The sequence below is a fragment of the Macrotis lagotis genome, chromosome X, assembly GCF_037893015.1.
Source record: "Macrotis lagotis isolate mMagLag1 chromosome X, bilby.v1.9.chrom.fasta, whole genome shotgun sequence".
NCBI classification, from domain to species: Eukaryota; Metazoa; Chordata; class Mammalia; order Peramelemorphia; family Peramelidae; genus Macrotis; species Macrotis lagotis.
This window is the reverse complement of record NC_133666.1, coordinates 124,385,850-124,405,852: the sequence shown is the minus strand read 5'-3', so window position 1 is coordinate 124,405,852 and position 20,003 is coordinate 124,385,850. Positions and strand designations below refer to the sequence as shown.

At 36.7% G+C, this 20,003-nt stretch overlaps 1 protein-coding gene across 5 annotated transcripts in view; it reads left to right on the top strand.

The window, feature by feature from the left end:
• Positions 1-20,003, top strand: part of DNAH3 (dynein axonemal heavy chain 3) — a 195,390-nt gene that overhangs the window by 125,726 nt on the left and 49,661 nt on the right. For all 5 annotated transcript variants that reach the window (XM_074208291.1, XM_074208288.1, XM_074208289.1 and 2 more), the window contains 5 exons: positions 1,247-1,376; positions 3,182-3,424; positions 5,205-5,308; positions 10,611-10,905; positions 13,549-13,728. In XM_074208291.1, the coding sequence (XP_074064392.1) occupies positions 1,247-1,376; positions 3,182-3,424; positions 5,205-5,308; positions 10,611-10,905; positions 13,549-13,728 (952 nt within the window). The remainder of the gene's footprint in view (positions 1-1,246; positions 1,377-3,181; positions 3,425-5,204; positions 5,309-10,610; positions 10,906-13,548; positions 13,729-20,003) is intronic.

Genomic DNA, 20,003 nt, shown 5'->3' with positions numbered 1-20,003 from the left:
GAGCTCAGATTTGAACTCAGGTACTCCTGAGTCCAGGGCCGGTGCTCTATCCACTGCACCACCTAGCCCCTTAAAGAACTTTCAACCTGCTAGTTTCCATTCCTCCAAAGTTTGCAGCTCTGGCCCAAGCTCTTGCTTTCCCAGATACTTAGACTCTGCCTGCAGTCATTGAGATAGTCCCCAGAACAAGCTAGGGGAGCAAAAATTTAAGACAACATCTGAAATAACAGTGAGCTGGGAAAAGCTCCCCTATCTTCATCAAAACAACCAAAATTCATTTGAAATGCCATTAAATGAACCTGAAAAGCATCCGGGTTATATATCTCCACAAGTGAAAAAAACAGTTCCATTCATATCTCTTTGTGTGTCACTCAACCAGTCTTCTCCTGAAGTTGTGTTTCAAGACTTTTCTTTATTGTTGGTTGGGAATTTGGATAATGGGATGGGAATTGCTTTGCTTTTGTTATTGCATCTCCAGTGTTTGGCATATAGCAAATACTTTTTAAAAACATATTGATTGATTAATTGATTTTCCCATAGACACAATGCTGTGAATCAGGGGTTCTTAACCTGGGAATCATGAACTTTTCTTATAAAAGATTATGATAATTACATTTCAATATAATTTTTTCCTTGTCTCTTTTGTATCCCCAACAAATAGAAGGACTGTAACATAGTAGGTACTTAAAATATTTATTGATTTAATCCCTTTATAATACTATGTATTTTATTTTATGTATTTTAAAAATGTTCCTTTTAGAAGGAATCCAGAGTTTTCATCAGACTGCCAAAGAACCCAGGACAAACACAAAAATTTAAAAACCTCTGCTATAAATGGTGATTAAGTTCTCAGGATAATCAGTAAATATCATATTAGCACATAAGATAGCTGTACTTTACAACTAATAGCTCTGAGTCTTAGGCCTAGGAGCCTTCTAAGACCTCATTCCCAAATTCTTCTCAGACAATGGAAAGAAAAAGACAGGCTAAAAAAGGGAGATTGGGGGTGGTGAAGGAAGAACAGTTCTGGGAACTTTCTGTAGCACTATGGAATAGAGAGAAGTCCTATGTTAGGGTTTAGCTGGGTTTAGCCATTCAGAGTTATGAATATTTTTACCAGTGAAAAGTTTGAAAATCAAAACTTCTTGAATTACTTCTGGTATTCTAAGAAATTTGACCACCTTCAGAAAGATCCAGTTTCCTATCTTTGTTAATGTCTCCTAATTATATGAACTTAAATTTTCAGGTTAATGACATGTTCCTGTGGTTAGTTCAGCCCTCCTTAGAATTTGTCCGTCTCTATTGTAAATGTGTGGTGCAGACATCACCTATCCATCTTGCCTACTCCATGATGAAGCTATACAACTGTCTGTTGGGTAAACTTTCGTCTTATTCCCTAAGGCTAATAAAGTATGTTCTGGTATTTCTGCTCCACCCCGCCCCTCCCACCCTTTTTTCTGAGAAGTAACTTAGTGTCTATCACAAGATACTGAAGAAAAAAAGCTAAATTATAGACAATGTAATTTATACTAGTAAATTGTATTAGGGTTTTCCTTTTAACAAGCTAAGAAAGACCTATTTCATTGATTTTTGTTTGCTTGTCATAAAGTGGGAAGAATGAGCAGTTGGGTGGATAGAGGACAATAACTAAGGTCAGGAAAACTCTGCCTGAGTTCAAATACAACTCCAAACACTTCCTGGCTGTGTGACCCTAGGCAAGTCACTTAACCCTATTTTGCCTTAGTTCCTCATCTATAAAAATGAGCTGAAAAGGAAAGGGCAAACCACTGCAGGATCTTTGCCACTGCAGGAGTCACAAAGAGTCAAACATGACTGAAATGACAACAGCAGCAGTAACAAAAGAGTAGGGGGAAAATTGTCTGTGGAATCAGAGGATTTGAGTTTAACTTTTCGTTTGAGCTTATTACTTGAGTGATTCTAAGATTGAAAGTATTTTAACTCCCTGGGACCTCAGTTTTTTTCAACTACAAAATGAAGGATTTGGACCAAACAACCTGTGAGGGCCCTTCAAAGTGTATGTGACCTTTACTTCTGAATGTATTCTTCCTACTCTCTTGGCCAAGTCATTATAAATTAATCATTGTCCTGCATTTTAATTTTGATTCAGTCTTCAACATCATAGATAATTAGGAGTAAGACATAAAACAATTCTAATTAGGCTTCATTTACTCATGAACACCGTTGAATCATATGGATGTTGAGTAGATTTGAGTAGATAAAATGAAATGCTAAATGTGAAAGAGCTTTAAAAAAACACTGGATAAATGTGAAATATATATGTGCTCATTTTATGAAAATCTACTGCTATTCAAAAAAGCTTACATTTATGGAAAGGATAAGCAAGATGTGATTTGAATTTTAAGATGAATAGATTAGTTCTGGGAACTTTTAAGCAAGGAGCCTCCCTAAGGCATTTAAATAAGTAATTCATTAATCTGTAACCCTAATTTAGTTCTTTGAAATCTCTTAAAAATAACCTAAAACAGTTACTTCACTACTGTAGGGATCTGTGATTTTATTGGTCTGATTTTATCCACTAACACAAACTGAAACCTCTCTAGGTTTTAGTTGATATTTTTAATGAATTATTGTGTTGGAAAAAAAATCATCACCCTATTATCCATCAGAGAAACAAGCCACTGAACTGAACTAAGTTAGTCTTGGATGACAGCCTGTGGCTAGAATTGTAGTCTAGGTCTTTCCATCTTGATAGAACCTGCCATACTTGTCATTTCTTGGATATATCCTTCAAGAATCCATGGTCATCACTCCATGAGAAAGCATTAGAGTAGAACTTTAGTGAACAGAAGATATATATTTATTCCATAAGTTTATTGACTGCCATTTTATTATAAGGTAGTAAACTGCAGTCCAAGTCAAACAGGTTAATATTTTACTAGTGTCTAGTCTATTAAACTTTTTTAAATCAGTCAACTTTTCAAGCTGAGAATTAAAGGGAAAGGAAAAAGAACCTTGCTTACTTCATAATATTGACTAAGCTTGTTCCTTTTTTTCGGAAAGTCTGATTTCCCAATATCTCAATTGATTGTATTGGATGCTTTCTCCAATTCTCAATTTTCCCATGATTCTCAGAAATGTTAGGGGAAAGACAGATTTGTGATGTCAACTGTGGTTCTAAAGTTCTGGGTTCTTCTTTTAGATGAAATCAGAAATGTGGATAATCCAGACTATGAAGGAGAAATGTTGACAAGCCAGCAGATATTCCTCTGGCTTCAAGGCCTCTTCCTCTTTTCTCTGGTGTGGACAGTGGCAGGCACTATCAATGGAGACAGCAGAAAGAAATTTGATATATTTTTCCGCAATTTGCTGATGGGTACAGATAACTCTAGCACTCGTCCCAAAAGTGTCAAAATCACCAAAAACAACATATTCCCAGAAAGAGGTAAACATTTATTGTTCTCTACTAGTTTGGACAGTGTGTCCCAAGGGAACAAGGATTTGATGGATGTTCCAGGATACATAAAAGAGTAAGGTCGTATAATAATCATAAAGTAGGTGGAGGGAGGTTTCATGTTAATGGGTCCTCTATATGATAACCAATCATGGGGGTGGGGGGAGTTGGGAAGAAAAAACTTGTTGGGATAAAATGAAATGAAAACCAAGGATAACCTTCCAGGCTCTTTTTCTATATCCCTCCAACAAATATTCTCAGGGTGAAAGATGTGACTTGAACTCAAATAGAGTTGGTTTCTGGGTCAGTCTTGAGATCAGATTTGGGAGCTATTTTGTGAAATACTTCTACCAAATGCAAGGAGAAATAGTGGGGAATTGGTACATGCAGAGCATGTAGCTGGAACTGCAACTGAATACCTTCAAAGTTAGATAATCATTAGCCCACACAATCTCTCACTAATGTGGAACACTGATAAACTTTGCTGGGGCAACCTAGATGAACAGTTAACTCTACAGAGTCTGCTGCACCTTATGCTTTGGGATTTGAATGTTTATGGTCCTATTTGTTAAACAAGAATTGACACTAATTTTTCTCACCTGCCAATGATTTGAGTGTAATCTTAGGCCACTGATTTATCATCTTTGATGATTCTTACTTCTCTCTACACATTTGGTTACTTTTTTAAAAAGTGTCTAGGTCAGGGGTGTGGCTAGGTGGCACAGTGGATAAAGCACCAGCTCTGGAGTCAGGAGTACCTGGTCTCAGACACTTAATAATGACCTAACCCCAATGCCTAGCAAAAACCTAAAAAAACAAAAAATTATCTAGGTCAAAAGTATTTAATTGGTTTTGGTCATGGACCTATCAAAAAGTTGTTAAAGCCTATGGACTCTTTTTCAAAAGAGTGTTTTTTGATATGTAAATGAAATACAGAGGTTACAAAGGAAACAAATTATATTGAAATAAAGATGAGATATATTTTTTTCCCCATCTAAGTTCAGAGACCCCCTGTAATCTATCCTTGAGAGTTTTGGACCTCAGGGAAAGAACCTTTGCTCTAGGTGCTAGAATGGGCACAACCTAACAGGGATGAATGACAGCAGTCCTAATAGATTAAATGACTGGTCCAAACATCATCTAGAAAACACTCCCCTTGTACAGGGTCAGCAGGATTCTTTCTGACCTGTGGGTTCCCTAATAAACCCCAGATGGACTTGTTTCTTCATCAGAAAATATAAGAGAATGAGCCCCCTTTAATCTTTCATTGAGCTTTACCATAGAATCTAGTGTTGAAAGGGATCTTGGAGGTAAACTAGTCCAGGGATATCAATCATTTGCAGGTGGTATATGGCCCATAACACTCCTGAGCATAGTCTGAACCAAATTAGAATGTAATTGGGAAATATTTTACAAAATAAATAAAAAAGAAATATGAACATGTGATTTTCTAAATCATTATACTGCATACAGAGATCTTTATGTATGGTTTAGTGAACCCCATTTCTACTTGAGTTTGATATCACTGATCTAGTCTGTCCCTCCCTTGTACAGAGGAAGAAATAGGCCCTGAGAGGTAGTGACCAGACCAGGGTATCATGCACTTAATAAATAGCAGAGCTGGAAATAAACCTTGACTTATTGATTCCAGAGTCAGGATTCTAGAGTTAGTTCCCATGGATTCCATTAAGCAAGGGAGTAGGATACAATGAATGTACATTTTTTTTTTTCTTTGTGTACCCTAATGATCTCTTCTACTTCCTTGGCCTAGGAAGCATCTATGACTTTTATTTCCATAAGCATGGCAGCGGACAGTGGAATTTATGGACAGATTACATCACTAAGGAAGAGCAGACAATCCCACCTGGGGCAAAGGTAAGAAGAGAGTTAACCTTCATGGGCATTCTAACTTGGAGATTTCCTGAAAAAATCTTCCAAAATGAATAATCTCATGTGACAATCTTGGTAGTATAAATCAACAAGATTAAGCATTTTCTCTTTACCTCAAAGAGGTAATTTTGGAATGGGAGGGAACTTCAAGAAATATATCCCTGAAATAAAGCTGTTATTAAAACCAATCTAACCTAAAAGAAAACTGTCTTTTCCTAAAGAAAATCCTAGAAGATGCTTTTCTATTTCCTAATGGACATTGGTAAATACCTAGTTAAGCAGAATGCTCAGGGCAGGGAGAAAGGAAGTTTGTTAAATAAAATATTCTACTTTTATTTGATCTTAACCGTTTTTTGAAAATATTCCTAAAATGTCTATTTTCCTGCCTCAGTAAACAGTCTAGTGAATATAGCCAAATTTTTGTGGGATGATAAAGTCCTTAAAGAGCTTCAGGATCATCATTTTGGATCATAGATATGATGATGCTTGTCTTTCATTCTCAAATAAGACCATGGCATCAGGAAAGTAATACTATGACAAGCAAGTGAATTGCATTTGAGCCATCAGGGTCCAGTGGCCACATATGGATCAGGACAACTGGAGATGAACTTGGATGTGAGGCAATTAGGGTTAAGCGACTTGTCCAAGGTCACATAGTAAGTGTCAAGGACTGAGGCCAGATTTTGAATTCAGGTCATCCTGATTACCAGTGTTCAATACATCACCTTGTTGCTCATAGATATATAGCTTGAAGGGACCTCAGAGATCATCTAGTCTAGCCCGATCATTTTGTAGATAAATAAACTGATGCCAAAGAGTGATGCCCAAGGTCAATAGGGAATTTGAACCCAGTAAATAGTAGAAAAGGGATTTGAACCCAGATGCTTTGCCTCTTAAGATCTGAGCTCTTTTCACTGTACCACATTGATAGCTAGAACTGTGAATGGGAGTAGAGAAAGGGACATGATACTGTGATGAATTCATTCTCTGCTTAGTATACTCTCCAGGACTGACCCATGGACTCTTTCTCAAAAGAATGTTTTTTGATGTGTAAATGAAATACAAAGGTTACAAAGGAAACCAATTATACTAAAATAAAGATGAGATGTAATTTTTTTATATATGGCTTAGTGGCCCCCATTTCTACTTGAGTTGATAACACTGGTCTAGTTTGCCCCTCCCTTGTACAGAGGAAGAAACAGACCCTGAGGGGTAGTGACCAAACCAGGGTATCATGCATTGTGTCCCAGCCTGTCCATGTGTTTTAAATATATCCCTAGTGTTGGTTTATTGCCCATGATTTTCCTTTTTGTCCTAAAAATTGCATTTTGAAATTGTACATTGAAATTTTTCTGGATGAAAATTGTCTTATTAGTTTTCTCCCTACATAGGGGCAACATTTGAACATTTGTTTTAATTTCATAAGTAATTATCTGAACTTATATAAAACCAAATTCATTGTGAATTCTGAGTATTCCTTTGCCAAATCCCATGCCCCCCAAATCACAGGTTTGTCTCTATTCTATGAAATCATCTCCTTAGCCCAGTCATGGAAGACAGTACTTTTTTTTAAGTCTTCTTGATGCCCTTTGTTTTTTAATTCAGTCATGTCTAAATATTATACCTACAACTCCATTTCCATCAAAACTCTCCCTCATCCAAAGAAAAATAAACAAAACCAATTGATAGTGACTGCATCCAACAATTAACATATACAATGTTCTATAACCATAGCTCTTGCCTCTCTACCAAGGACAGATACTCTCAAGGTCTGACATAGAAGACACTGATACACTGCCCAGCATAGTGTGATCTAATCAAGGAGTTCTATGAGCAAAGCAGAACTGAAGTAGCTCAAAAGAAACACAAGATGTGTAAATTTAAGAGAATTCACCTGAAATATTCACATGGGCTATTTGTACCCAACCTAGAGCATTCTGAGTTTGTTTTGGTCTGATCAGTCACAGACAGATAACACTGTAAATTGACTTCACTGGAGTGATGTTATTTTGGTACCCTTTGAGAATGAAGGACAACAACACATCAGTCAAACAGAGGAAAGCATCGTCTGTTCTAAGGGAACATAGTCATTAAAATCACTCAGGAGTGTGGTACAGTAAACAGATGGCCCCCTCTAGAGTCCCAATCCTTTGAGTTACCTATTAGAATCCTCTAGATGTTCTATGCATTGGTATTTGGAGGCATCAAGGTTTATACTATTATATTATGCTCTCCATTTAAATCATGCCATAAATTTGGTCCTTGCCTGACTTTCCAGATTCATTTCACATTGCTCCCTTAACCACCTAGTTTTTCCATAAACTTGACATGATCTTTGTCTCTGTGCCTTTGCATCCTCTGTCTTCCATGTCTGGACCTAATTTCATCTCCCCATCTCCCCCTCTTAAGGTTCATCACAAGTATCATAGCCTTTGGAGTTGTTTCTAATATACCCTTCCCCTTGTTTGTTATTGTTTTCTCCCTCTTGAAATTATTTGAATATCATTATCTGAAATTGAGTTATATCTTTAATCATTCAACAATTATTAAGAGCTTATCATGTGCCAAGCACTGTGATAGGTCCTGGGGAATATCAAGACAAAAGTGAAACAATCCCTACCTTCAAGCAGGTGGAACAGAAAATGGAGTGCTGGACCTAGTCAGGAAGATCTGAGTTCATATTCAGAATAAGGATGATTTACTAGCTAAATGACCCTGGGCAACAGCATTTAGCTACTAGGTGTTGTGAAATAATATTTGTAAAGAGCTTCACAAATGTTAAGTAGTATATAAATGCTAGCTAGTACTGTTACTAGAATTAAATCTATTTGGAAACAATGTGTACATATATAAATATATGCAAAATTTAGAGAAAATAAAACCAAAGTAATTCGAGAGGGAAGTACTACCTGGAATCTTTTCCAGGTCATATGACCTGATCATAGCTATCCCAAAGGGCTCTGGTCTGACTCCTTTTCTCTTCTCCCACTAGATCTTTTCACATGTTGATCTCATTAGCAACCCATGGACTTAATTTCCAGCTTTTCACTGGTGATTCTCAAATCTACCCTTTAAACTCCAAATTCTCTGCTGACCTCCACATTTGCATCTCCTTCTGCCTTTCAGATTTCTTGAACTAAAGGTCCAGTAGACATCTTTTTTAAGTTTAGTTTTTTTTCGTTTTTGCAAGGCAGTGGGGTTAAGTGGCTTGCCCCTCCAGTAGACATCTTAAAATCAACATGCATTTATGACTCATTGTCTTTCCCTCAAACCCACCCCATCCAAACTTCCCTATATCTGTGGAGGGCACCAACATTCTCCTAGTTCCCTAGGTTTACAACTAAGGAGTCATCCTAGACTCTCACTCTCTCTCTCCTCATTTCCAACCTGTTGCCAAAGCCTGTCAATTTTACTTTCACAACATCTCTCCAATATGCTGATTTTCTCCTCTGAGGGTGACACCACTCTGGTGCAGGACTATTTCAAGAACCTGTTGGGGAACTGGCCTGCCTCAAGTCTCTCCTCACCACAATCCATCTTCCATTCAATTGCCAAAATGATTTTCTTAAATTGAGGTTTCGGCATGTCAGCCTTCTAACAATAAATTCCCGTGGTTCCTATCACTTCCAGGATCAAATACAAAAACTCTGTTTGATATTCAAAGCCCTTCATGACCAATTCCATCCCCTTTCCAGAGTTCTTGCATCTTACTACATACCATACATTCTTCAGCTCTGGGCATTTACTCTGGCTGTCCACCATCCCTGGAATGTCTTCCCTCCTCATCTCCATCTCCTGCCTTCCCTGGTTTTCTTCAAGACGTAGCTAAAATAACAGAAAGCCTTTCACAAATCCCATTAATTTTTATGCCGTGTCTCTATTATTTCCTATGTACCCTGTTCATAGTTTATTTGTTCCTATATATTTATTTGCTTGTTGTCTCCTCCATTAGACCTGTAACCTCCTTGAGGACAGGGAATGTCTTTTGCCTCTTTTTGTAACCCCAACACAGTGTCTGGCACATATAAGGCACTTAATAAATCCATATTGACTGACTGATCAATTGCCTAGCTATGAAGGGGAAATGCAGATTAGGAAATGTCCCATACAGTGAGTGGAACTTGAGTTCAGCTTTGAATGAAGCTAGGGATTCTAAAAAACAGAATGTAAGCTCTTTGAGGTCAGAACTCTCATTTTTTTTTTGCATTCCTATAGTCTTGAACAAAGTAGAAACTTTTAAAAAGTTTGTTGAATTTAATAAATAAAAAATTTACTTTAATGTTGATTTAAAGAGACTTTACTTCATAGAGACCTCATTGAAAGCAACAGTATATAACATTCCTTATGGAGAAATTATGGAATTTAGAGTTTGAAGGTGCCTTAGATATTACTTATTTCAAGTCCTTGCTTTTAAGATAAAGAAACTAAGGCTTATAGAAATGAAATGATTTATCCAAGTTCATAAAAGTAGTAACTAGCAGAACTGGCATTGTTGGAACCAGTATTTTCTGAGTCTTAATCTAGAATTCTTTTCTATCACAATTCATGGGTCCCCTAAAATGGTGATTGGAGAATAGGTGTTGGGGAGGCAAGAGAAGGAATATTGTCACTCAGATCTGTGGTCTGATAAAGAGGGGTAACTACTTGTAGAGTACAATGAATATTCTGGGCTAGAATGTTCTAGATTTCCACTCCACTCTGCCATTGATTCATTGCATGTTTACTGAGATGTTCCTTGACTTCTCCAGTTTTCCTTTCTACAAAATAGGGAGGAGAAAATTTCTAACTCTCAGAGATAATGAGAAGCTGTAGGCAATAACAGCAATGAAAATGTATTGAGCTATTTGGGAGAGGGAAAAAAAGTGAGTATTTACCATGATGATGACCTGAAGTAGGTAGGTGACTCATTGATAGAGCACAGATTTGTAGTCAAGCTCCAGACACCTATTAGTTGTATGTCCCCCGGCAAGTTGAGTTACCTCTGTCTGTCTGTTTCCTCAACTGTATAATGAGGATAATAATACCAACATCCCTAGGTTATTGTGAAGATACAATGAAATGATTTGTAAAGCACTTTTGCAATTATTATTCAATAATATGAAGATATTTTCACTTTCTGATCCTAATTTCTAGAGACCCTGAACATGACTTCTGCTGATGTCTCCTTATTCATATACCTGTTTTTATAATCTACTTCTATTTTGAAGCCAATAGCTTGGTAGAGTCAGAAGACAAAACCTTTCTGTGTTTGACACTAAGGTTTGCCTTTACTCTGAACTCTGAACAGGTTTCTGAACTCATTATCCCAACCATGGAGACAGCCCGGCAGTCCTTCTTCCTGAAGGTCTACTTGAACCATGAGATCCCCATACTCTTTGTGGGTCCTACAGGTACTGGCAAGTCAGCTATTACAAATAACTTCCTAGTCCACCTGCCGAAGAACTTATTTCTGCCCAACTGCATTAACTTCTCTGCCAGAACCTCAGCCAATCAAACTCAGGACATTATCATGTCAAAGTTGGATCGGCGAAGGAAGGGTCTCTTTGGCCCACCAGTTGGGAAAAAAGCTGTGGTATTTGTGGGTAAGTTGAGCAGAGACTGCCTTCCTCTCCCTTCTCTTTCCTTTCATTCTTTCATCAGGCTCCTCAAAAGTATGGTGCTTTCTTAGGAAGAAGAGAATCCTAAGAAGAAGGGTACTTCTCTTTTTTCAAAGACCTGACTAGTTAGATGACTCAGTACATAGAACTCAAGACTGAGGGTTAGGAAAACCTGAGTTCAAATTCAATCTCAAGCAGTTACTAGTTGTGTAACCCAGGGCAAGTCATTTAACCTCTTTCAACCTCAGTTTCTTCACATGTAAAATGAGGATAACCATAGCACCTAACTCAATATTATGAAGATAAAAAGTAAGCATATATTAAGTGCTTTGCAAACCTTCAAGTACTATATAAATACTAGCTATTATTTTTTTAAATGTATTATTAGCCCAATCTCCTAATAAATAGCTTAGGACCATAGAACAGATTCAGGTTGTTACTATCCCTACTACCATTTCAGTATTTCTCAACATCACCAGGGTTAGGGAACGTTCCTGTAGAAAAGGAGCAAGGATTCTCTGATTCAAAAGATTACCTCAAAACACCTCCTTGCCGAAGAGGGTTGTAGCTTATGCCTGCTTAGAGTTCTTTAGAGCCTCACATACACTTAAAAACTGTCCATTTTGATAATACTTTTTGTTCTGTTTGGTGAACTCTGTGTTATGAGGAAATGATTTGAGACAGTATGATATAGTGAAATGAAGCCTAGACAAAGTCAAAGGACCTCATTCCAAATCCCACCTCCATTCTTTCTATCTCTGTGATCTCAGGCAGGTCATTTCTCTTTTCTAGGATTCATTTTTCTCAGCTGTAAACTGAGGGATTTGGATTTTGAGGCTCTCAGGGAGGTAGCATGGCTGCCTGTAGTGATTAGAGTTCTTGATGGAGTCTGGAAGATGTGGGTTCAAATTCTACCTCACACATTTCCTAGCTATATGATATTAGTCTCTCAGTTCCCAATCTATAGATTAAAGATGACTTACTATATAGTTTCTGAGGTCTCACTTAGTTTTAGTTCTATAATCCTATGACCTTGTATACCGGTGATGCTCAGTAAGCACTTAATGAGTTAGTCAATGAAAATGACTGCATTATCACATTCTTACTGCATCTGAATTTATCCCATTCATTTATATCATCTCATTTTCAATAGCACCATCAGTTAATCATTTGCTGTCTTGTGATAGCTAATGGTTTTTCTGAAAGAAAAAAACTTTACATTCATAATGAAATTTAAGCCTTTTTTTGTTCTTTAGAAACTATAGAGATCAGGCTATCACCATATTTTTAGAACAACTTTTAGGTGCCTACCATGTAGAAAGGCACTGTATGTGTGTTGGGAATACTAAAGTGAAAAAACAAAAATGTCCCTGACTTCAAAGGGTCATAATCTTTTTTTTAAATTTTCCTTATTTAAGGCAATAGGGTTAAGTGACTTGGCCAAGGTCACACAGCTAGGTAATTATTAAATATCTAAGCTTAGATTTGAACTCAGGTCCTCCTGACTCCAGGACCAGTGCTCACTCTACTGTGCCACCTAGCTGACCCAAAAGGGCATAATCTAATAGAGGAGATATTACATTTTAAAATGTGATACAAGGTGGGATGTAATATTCACCTTTCACATACTGATTTTATTTTATGAGCTGTAAAATTTCTGTATAATCTTGAGCTAGTCTATCTGTCTAGGTTTCATTTTTTTGCAAAATGTAAAATGAAGATATTGAGCTAAAGGATCTCTAAAGTCTCTTCCATCTCTTAAGTTTATGATCCTGGACAATATCCATAAAGTGTTAGCTTTGGAGTCTGAAAGAATTCAAATTCAGCCTTAAATCCTTACTAGTTGTGTTACCATGGAGAAGCCATTTAACTATTGGGTGTATCAGACAACTTCCTAGGACTTATTTAATACATTTAGAAAGACTGGTAAAGGGAATTGTTAGAACCACAGTTCTTTAAACTGACCAAGTCTCAAATTTTTTGCACATTCTATGTCTTCTCAAATAGACCATAATCTTCTTAAGTATGATGGTCATATCTAATACTTTTTAGCTCTCCCACAATACCTAGCAAAGTGCTACGCATTCATTCAACAGACCTATTAAGTGCTCATTCTGTGTCTGCTAGGCACCTTGGGGTAATGCACTTTTTATTAGACACGGGACATGCCCTCATGGAATCTTGTATGGGGCAAAAGGTCATTTTAATACCCAAATATTATTTAAGAGAGATATAAAACAATATACCATATAAAGTCTAATTGATTCATTTCGATTACCATTTATTTTGGTGGGGAGAGGGACCCCCTTTAATAACACTAAGAAATCACATTAAAAATTGTATGAGACAGAGATCTAAGGGAGGTCAAGAACAAATCCTCAGATTTTTTTTCATCCTATTTCTATAACCATTTAACTAAATTGTCTGTACCATGACTCCAATCTTTATAAAGAGCAAACTAATCATGTCAGGAATTGACACAAATACTGGAACACCTGGGATTGGATTCTTCAACTGAGAGTTTCTTTGTCCCCCTAGGCAACAGGAAAAGTAAAAACAAAGGTAGCAGGCATTAGGTCCCCAAACATACTCCTAGCTTCCTCATTAAAGACTAACTGCTTTCCACAGATGACCTCAACATGCCGGCCAAAGAAATATATGGGGCTCAGCCTCCCATTGAACTTCTGAGGCAGTGGATTGACCATAGCCATTGGTATGACAAGAAGGACACATCTAGGTTGGACATAGTGGATGTATTATTCGTATCAGCTATGGGTCCTCCAGGTGGTGGAAGAAATGACATTACAGGTATGAAAAGGGGAAAAAAAACAAAAATCTTGCCATTATTCAGCATCAGCAGAGCAATGACTCTCAAGAACAGTTATTTTCCTTATTAACTCAGGGAAGAACAAACTGTAACAGTAGGAATTTGGGTTAGATATGAAGAATTTCACAGCAGAGAATTATGGGACATTAGAATGAGCAATGAAAGAAGAGCTGAAACATGAGGCAGTTGGTCCTGATCCCAAAGACCCTCATATTTGGAAGGAATCTCAAAGGCTATCTATAATAAAGAGGAACCCCCTCTACAACAATTTGATAAGTGATCCTATAGCCTATGAAGAACTCCAATAAGGAATCTTCTGTATGTGACCCATTCTATTTCTGTATATCTCAAATCATAAATTGTTTCCTTCCATGAAACCTAAGTTTGTCTCTTTGTTGCCTTCTCTCATTGCTTCTGGCTCTGCTTTTTTGGGGGGGACAGGTAGACCTAGTATTTAATCTTCTTCCATCTTATATCCCTTCAAATACTTCAGAGCAGCTCTCCTTCCCTCTTCCTCCCCCTTTACCCAATATTCTTTTCTTCAAGTCAAACATTTCTAATTCCTATTATCAATCTTCATATGGCAGAATCTCAAGGGACCTTAACCATTGTGCTTGTCCTCCTCTGTGTACTCTCTAGCTTTTTTTAAAACTATGATATCTTGTGGGGAGGGGGCGGCTAGGTGGTGCAGTAGATAAAGCACCGGCCCTGGAGTCAGGAGTACCTGGGTTCAAATCTGGTCTCAGACACTTAATAATTACTAGCTGTGTGACTTGGGCAAGCCACTTAACCCCATTTGCCTTGCAAAATCCTAATAAAGAAAAAACTATGGTATCTCAGAACTGAACATAATTTTCACATGTGGTCTGACCAAGTACAAGCTACAATGGGCTTGCCACTGCACTATGCCTCCAGTAATTATCACATATTTATTTTGGATAAAAGATTATCATATTAACTCAAATTGAATATGTGGTCCTTTTCTTTAAAAAATTGTTCAACTATAATCTCTTACCTTCTATTTCTTTTTCTTTCTATTTTTTTTATTTTTTCCAAATTAAAGGGAAAAGTCCTTGTACTTTGTTCAAACTCCACAGCTCCTTATTTGGATACAGATGTACTCTTCTTTGCAGACAGCCCAAAATTGTTCCCAATTGTTGCACTGATGGAATGAGCAAGTCCTTCAAAGTTGAACATCACTCCCATGTTGCTGTTAGGGTGTACAGTGTTTTTCTGGTTCTGCTCATTTCACTCAGCATCAGTTCATGCAGATCCCTCCAGGTTTCCCTGAAATCCCATCCCTCCTGGTTTCTAATAGAACAATAGTGTTCCATGACATACATATACCACAGTTTGCTAAGCCATTCCCCAGTTGAAGGACATTTACTGGATTTCCAATTCTTTGCCACCACAAACAGGGCTGCTATAAATATTTTTGTACAAGTAATGTTTTTACCCTTTTTCCTCATCTCTTCAGGGTATAGACCCAGTAGTGGTATTGCTGGGTCAAAGGGTATGCACATTTTTGTTGCCCTTTGGGCATAGTTCCAAATAGCTCTCCAGAAGGGTTGGATGAGTTCACAGCTCCACCAACAGTGTAATAGTGTCCCAGATTTCCCACATCCCTTCCAACAATGATCATTATCCTTTCTGGTCATACTGGCCAATCTGAGAGGTGTGAGGTGGTACCTCAGAGAAGCTTTAATTTGCATTTCTCTAATAATTAATGATTTAGAGCATTTTTTCATATGGCTATGGATTGCTTTGATCTCCTCATCTGTAAATTGCCTTTGCATATCCTTTGACCATTTGTCAATTGGGGAATGGCTTTTTGTTTTAAAAACATGACTCAGTTCTCTGTATATTTTAGAAATGAGTCCTTTGACAGAATCATTAATAGTAAAGATTGCTTCCCAATTTACTACTTTTCTTTTGATCGTGATTACATTGGTTTTATCTGTGCAAAAGCTTTTTAATTTAATGTAATCAAAATCATCTAATTGGTTTTTGGTGATGTTCTCCAACTCTTCTTTAGTCATAAACTGTTCCCCTTTCCATAGATCTGACAGGTAGACTAGTCCTTGATCTTCTAATTTGCTTATAGTACTGTTTTTTATGTCTGTGTCCTGTAACCATTTGGATCTTATCTTGGTAAAGGGTGTGAGGTGTTGGTCTAATCTAAGTTTCTTCCATACTAACTTCCAATTATCCCAGCAGTTTTTATCAAAGAGGGAGTTTTTATCCCAGTGGCCAGACTCTTTGGGTTTATCAAATGGCAGATTACTATACTCCTCTCCTGCTTTTACACCTAGTCTATTCCACTGGTCCACCACTCTGTTTCTTAGCCAATACCAAACAGTTTTGATGACTGATGCTTTATAATATAATTTTACATCAGGTAGGGCTAAGCCACCTTCTTTTACATTTTTTTTCATTAAGCTCCTGGCAATTCTTGACTTTTTATTTCTCCATATGAATTTACTTACAATTTTTTCTAACTCATTAAAGTAATGTTTTGGAATTTTGATTGGTAGGGCACTAAACAGATAGTTTAGTTTTGGTAGAATTGTCATTTTTATTATATTAGCTCTCCCTATCCATGAGCAGTTGATATTTGCCCAGTTATTTAAATCTGATTTAATTTGTGTGAGAAGTGTTTTATAATTGTTTTCAAAAAGATTCTGAGTCTGTCTTGACAAATAGACTCCCAAATATTTTACACTGTCTGAGGTTACTTTGAATGGGATTTCTCTTTCTAACTCTTCCTGCTGTTTCTTGCTAGACATATATAGAAAAGTTGAGGATTTATGGGGGTTTATTTTATAACCTGCAACTTTGCTAAAATTGCTAATTGTTTCCAGTAGTTTTTTAGATGATTTCTTGGGATTCTCTAGGTAGACCATCATGTCATCTGCAAAGAGTGAGAGTTTTGTCTCTTCCTTTCCAATTCTAATTCCTTCAATTTCTTTTTCTTCTCTAATTGCTGATGCTAACATTTCTAATACAATATTGAATAGTAGTGGTGATAATGGGCACACTTGTTTAACCCCTGATCTTATTGGGAATGCCTCTAGCCTCTCCCCATTGAATATAATGCTTGTTGATGGTTTCAGATAAATGCTGCTAATTATTTTAAGGAACAGTCCATTTATTCCTACACTCTCTAGTGTTTTTAATAGGAATGGATGCTGTATTTTGTCAAAAGCTTTTTCAGCATCTATTGATATGATTATATGGTTTCTGATAGGTTTGTTGCTGATATAATTGAGTATACTAACAGTTTTCCTAATATTGAAACAACCCTGCATTCCTGGAATAAATGCTACTTGATCATAATGTATTATCCTAGTGATGACTTGTTGTAGTTGTTTTGCTAAGATTTTATTTAGGATTTTTGCATCTATATTCATCAGGGAAATAGGTTTATAATTTTCTTTCTCTGTTTTGACTTTTCCTGGTTTAGGTAACAGCACCATATTGGTTTCATAGAAAGAGTTAGGCAGAGTTCCATTTTTCCCTATTTTTCCAAAGAGTTTATATAGAATTGGAACCAATTGTTCCTTAAATGTTTGGTAGAATTCACTTGTGAATCCATCAGGCCCTGGAGATTTTTTCTTAGGGAGTTCAGTGATGGCTTCCTGAATTTCTTTTTCTGAGATAGGGTTGTTTAAGTACTTAATGTCTTCTTCATTTAACCTTGGCAACTTATATTTTTGTAAATATTCATCCATTTCACTTAGATTATCAAATTTATTGGCATAGAGTTGGGCAAAATAATTTTGAATTATTACTTTAATTTCCTCCTCATTGGTGGTGAGTTCATCTTTTTCATTTATAATACTAGCAATTTGGTTTTCTTCTTTCTTTTTTTTAATCAAATTGATCAGAGCTTTATCAATTTTATTGGTTTTTTCATAATACCAACTTTTGGTTTTATTTATTAATTCAATAGTTTTTTGCTTTCAATTTTATTAATTTCTCCTTTAATTTTTAAAATTTCTAATTTGGTATTTGATTGGGGATTTTTGATTTGTTCTTTCTCTAATTTTTTTAGTTGCATGTTTAGTTCATTGATTTCTTCTTACTCCAATTTATTCATATAAGCATTTAGAGCTATAATATATCCCCTGGGAGTTGCTTTGAATGAATCCCATAGGTTTTGGTATGCTGTTTCATTATTATCATTATCTAGGATAAAATGTTTAATTTTTTACTATAATTTGTTTTTTTTTGCCCATTCATTTTTAAAATGAGGTTATTCAGTTTCCAATTTGCTCTGGGTCTATATCTCCTTGGCCCAGTATTGCATATGACTTCTATCGCATTGTGATCTGAGAAAGATGTATTCACTATTTCTGCCTTTCTGCAGTTGACCATTAGGTTTTTATGTCCTAGTACATGGTCAATTTTTGTATAAGTTCCATGTAATGCACAGAAAAAGGTATATTACTTTCTATCCCCATTCAGTTTCCTCCATAAGTCTACCATATCTAACTTTTCTAACAATCTATTTACCTCCCTAATTTCTTTCTTGTTTGTTTTATGATTTGATTTATCTAGATCTGGTAGCGGGAGGTTGAGGTCTCCTACTAGTAGAGTTTTGCTGTCTATGTCTTCCTGTAATTCTTTCAGCTTCTCCTCTAAGAATTTGGGTGCTGTCTCACTGGGTGCATAGACATTCAATATTGAAATGACTTTATTGTCTATGGTACCTTTTAGGAGGATAAAGTTTCCTTCCTTATCTCTTTTAACGCTATCTATTTTTGCTGCTGCTTTGTCTGATATAAGGATTGCTACCCCTGCTTTTTTTACTTCAGCTGAAGCAAAATATATTTTGCTCCAACCTTTTACCTTTACTCTATATGTATCTCTCTGCTTCAAATGAGTTTCTTGTAAGCAGCATATTGTAGGATTCTGGTTTTTAATCCACTCTGCTATTTGCTTACGTTTTAAGGGAGAGTTCATCCCATTCACATTCAAGGTTATGATTTCTAATTCTGTATTGCCCTCTGTGCTATCTTCCCTCTGTTTGTATTTTTCCTCCTTTCCCCCCCTTTTATCCATATTCCCCAGTATTTTGTTTTTGAATACCACCCTCTTCAGTATGTTTGTCCTCCTATATCACACCCTCCCCTTTCTTTCCCCTTTCCCTTTTTCCCTTTTCCCTTCCCTTCCTTTTGTTATTTCCCCTTATTTTCCCCCCTCCCCTTTTCCCCTTTTAATACTTGAAAGGTTAGATGTTTTATAAATTAACTGAGTATGTGTAGGTTGACTTTAAGCCAAGTCTGATGAGAAGAAGATTCAGGTGTTTCTCCTCTGCTCCCTTCTTCCCCTCTATTACCATAGGTTTTTTGTACCTCTTAGTGTAATGAGATTTGTCCCATTCAATCCCCTCCCTCCTCCCGTCTCTTTCCTGTCCCCCTTTTTAGGGAGGTAGTATATTTTTTTAGATCATTCTATCTAGGTCATAGAAAATTCTGAGTGTCAGTATATTCTATTGGATAGAGTCAAAATTCCTGAGAGTTATTAGAGTCTTTCTCCCAAGTGGGGTTAAAGCCAGTTACATCCCATTAGATAGCAGTCTCATGGTTAGGTCATGGATGTCCATCATTTCTGGTAGGTGTATTCTCTCTGTTAGAGTTACATTTCTCAGGATTTATGAGAGTCTCTCCCCGCCCCCCCATGCTAGAATATAGCCAGTTTCAATTTACTGGATTGCATTTTTTTCCTTTTACTGCCCCCCCTTTTTTTTACCTTTTCATGTGTCTTTTGAACCTCCTGTTTGATATCCAAATTTTATTTTTAGCTCTGGTCTTTTCATCAGAAATTTTTGGAACTCTTGTATTTCGTTAAATGTCCATCTTTTTCACTGGAAGAGAAGGCTCAGCTTTGCAGGAAAGTAGATTCTTGGCTGCATTCCAAGCTCCAGTGCTCTTGGAAATATCTTGTTCCAGGGCCTTCGATCCCTTAAAGTTGATGCAGCCAGGTCCTGTGTGATCCTTACTGTGGCTCCTTGATATTTAAATTTCTTCTTTCTGGCTGCTTGCAGGATTTTCTCTTTTATCTGATAGCTCTGCAATTTGGCCACAACATTCCTTGGTGTTTTCATTTTAGGATCTTTTTCTGGTGGGGATCGATGTACTCTTTCAATAACTACTTTGCCCTCCAATTCCATGATATCAGGGCAATTTTCCATCACTAGATCCTGTAATATTAAGTCCAGGCTTTTTTTTCTCTTCAGTGTTTTCAGGAAGTC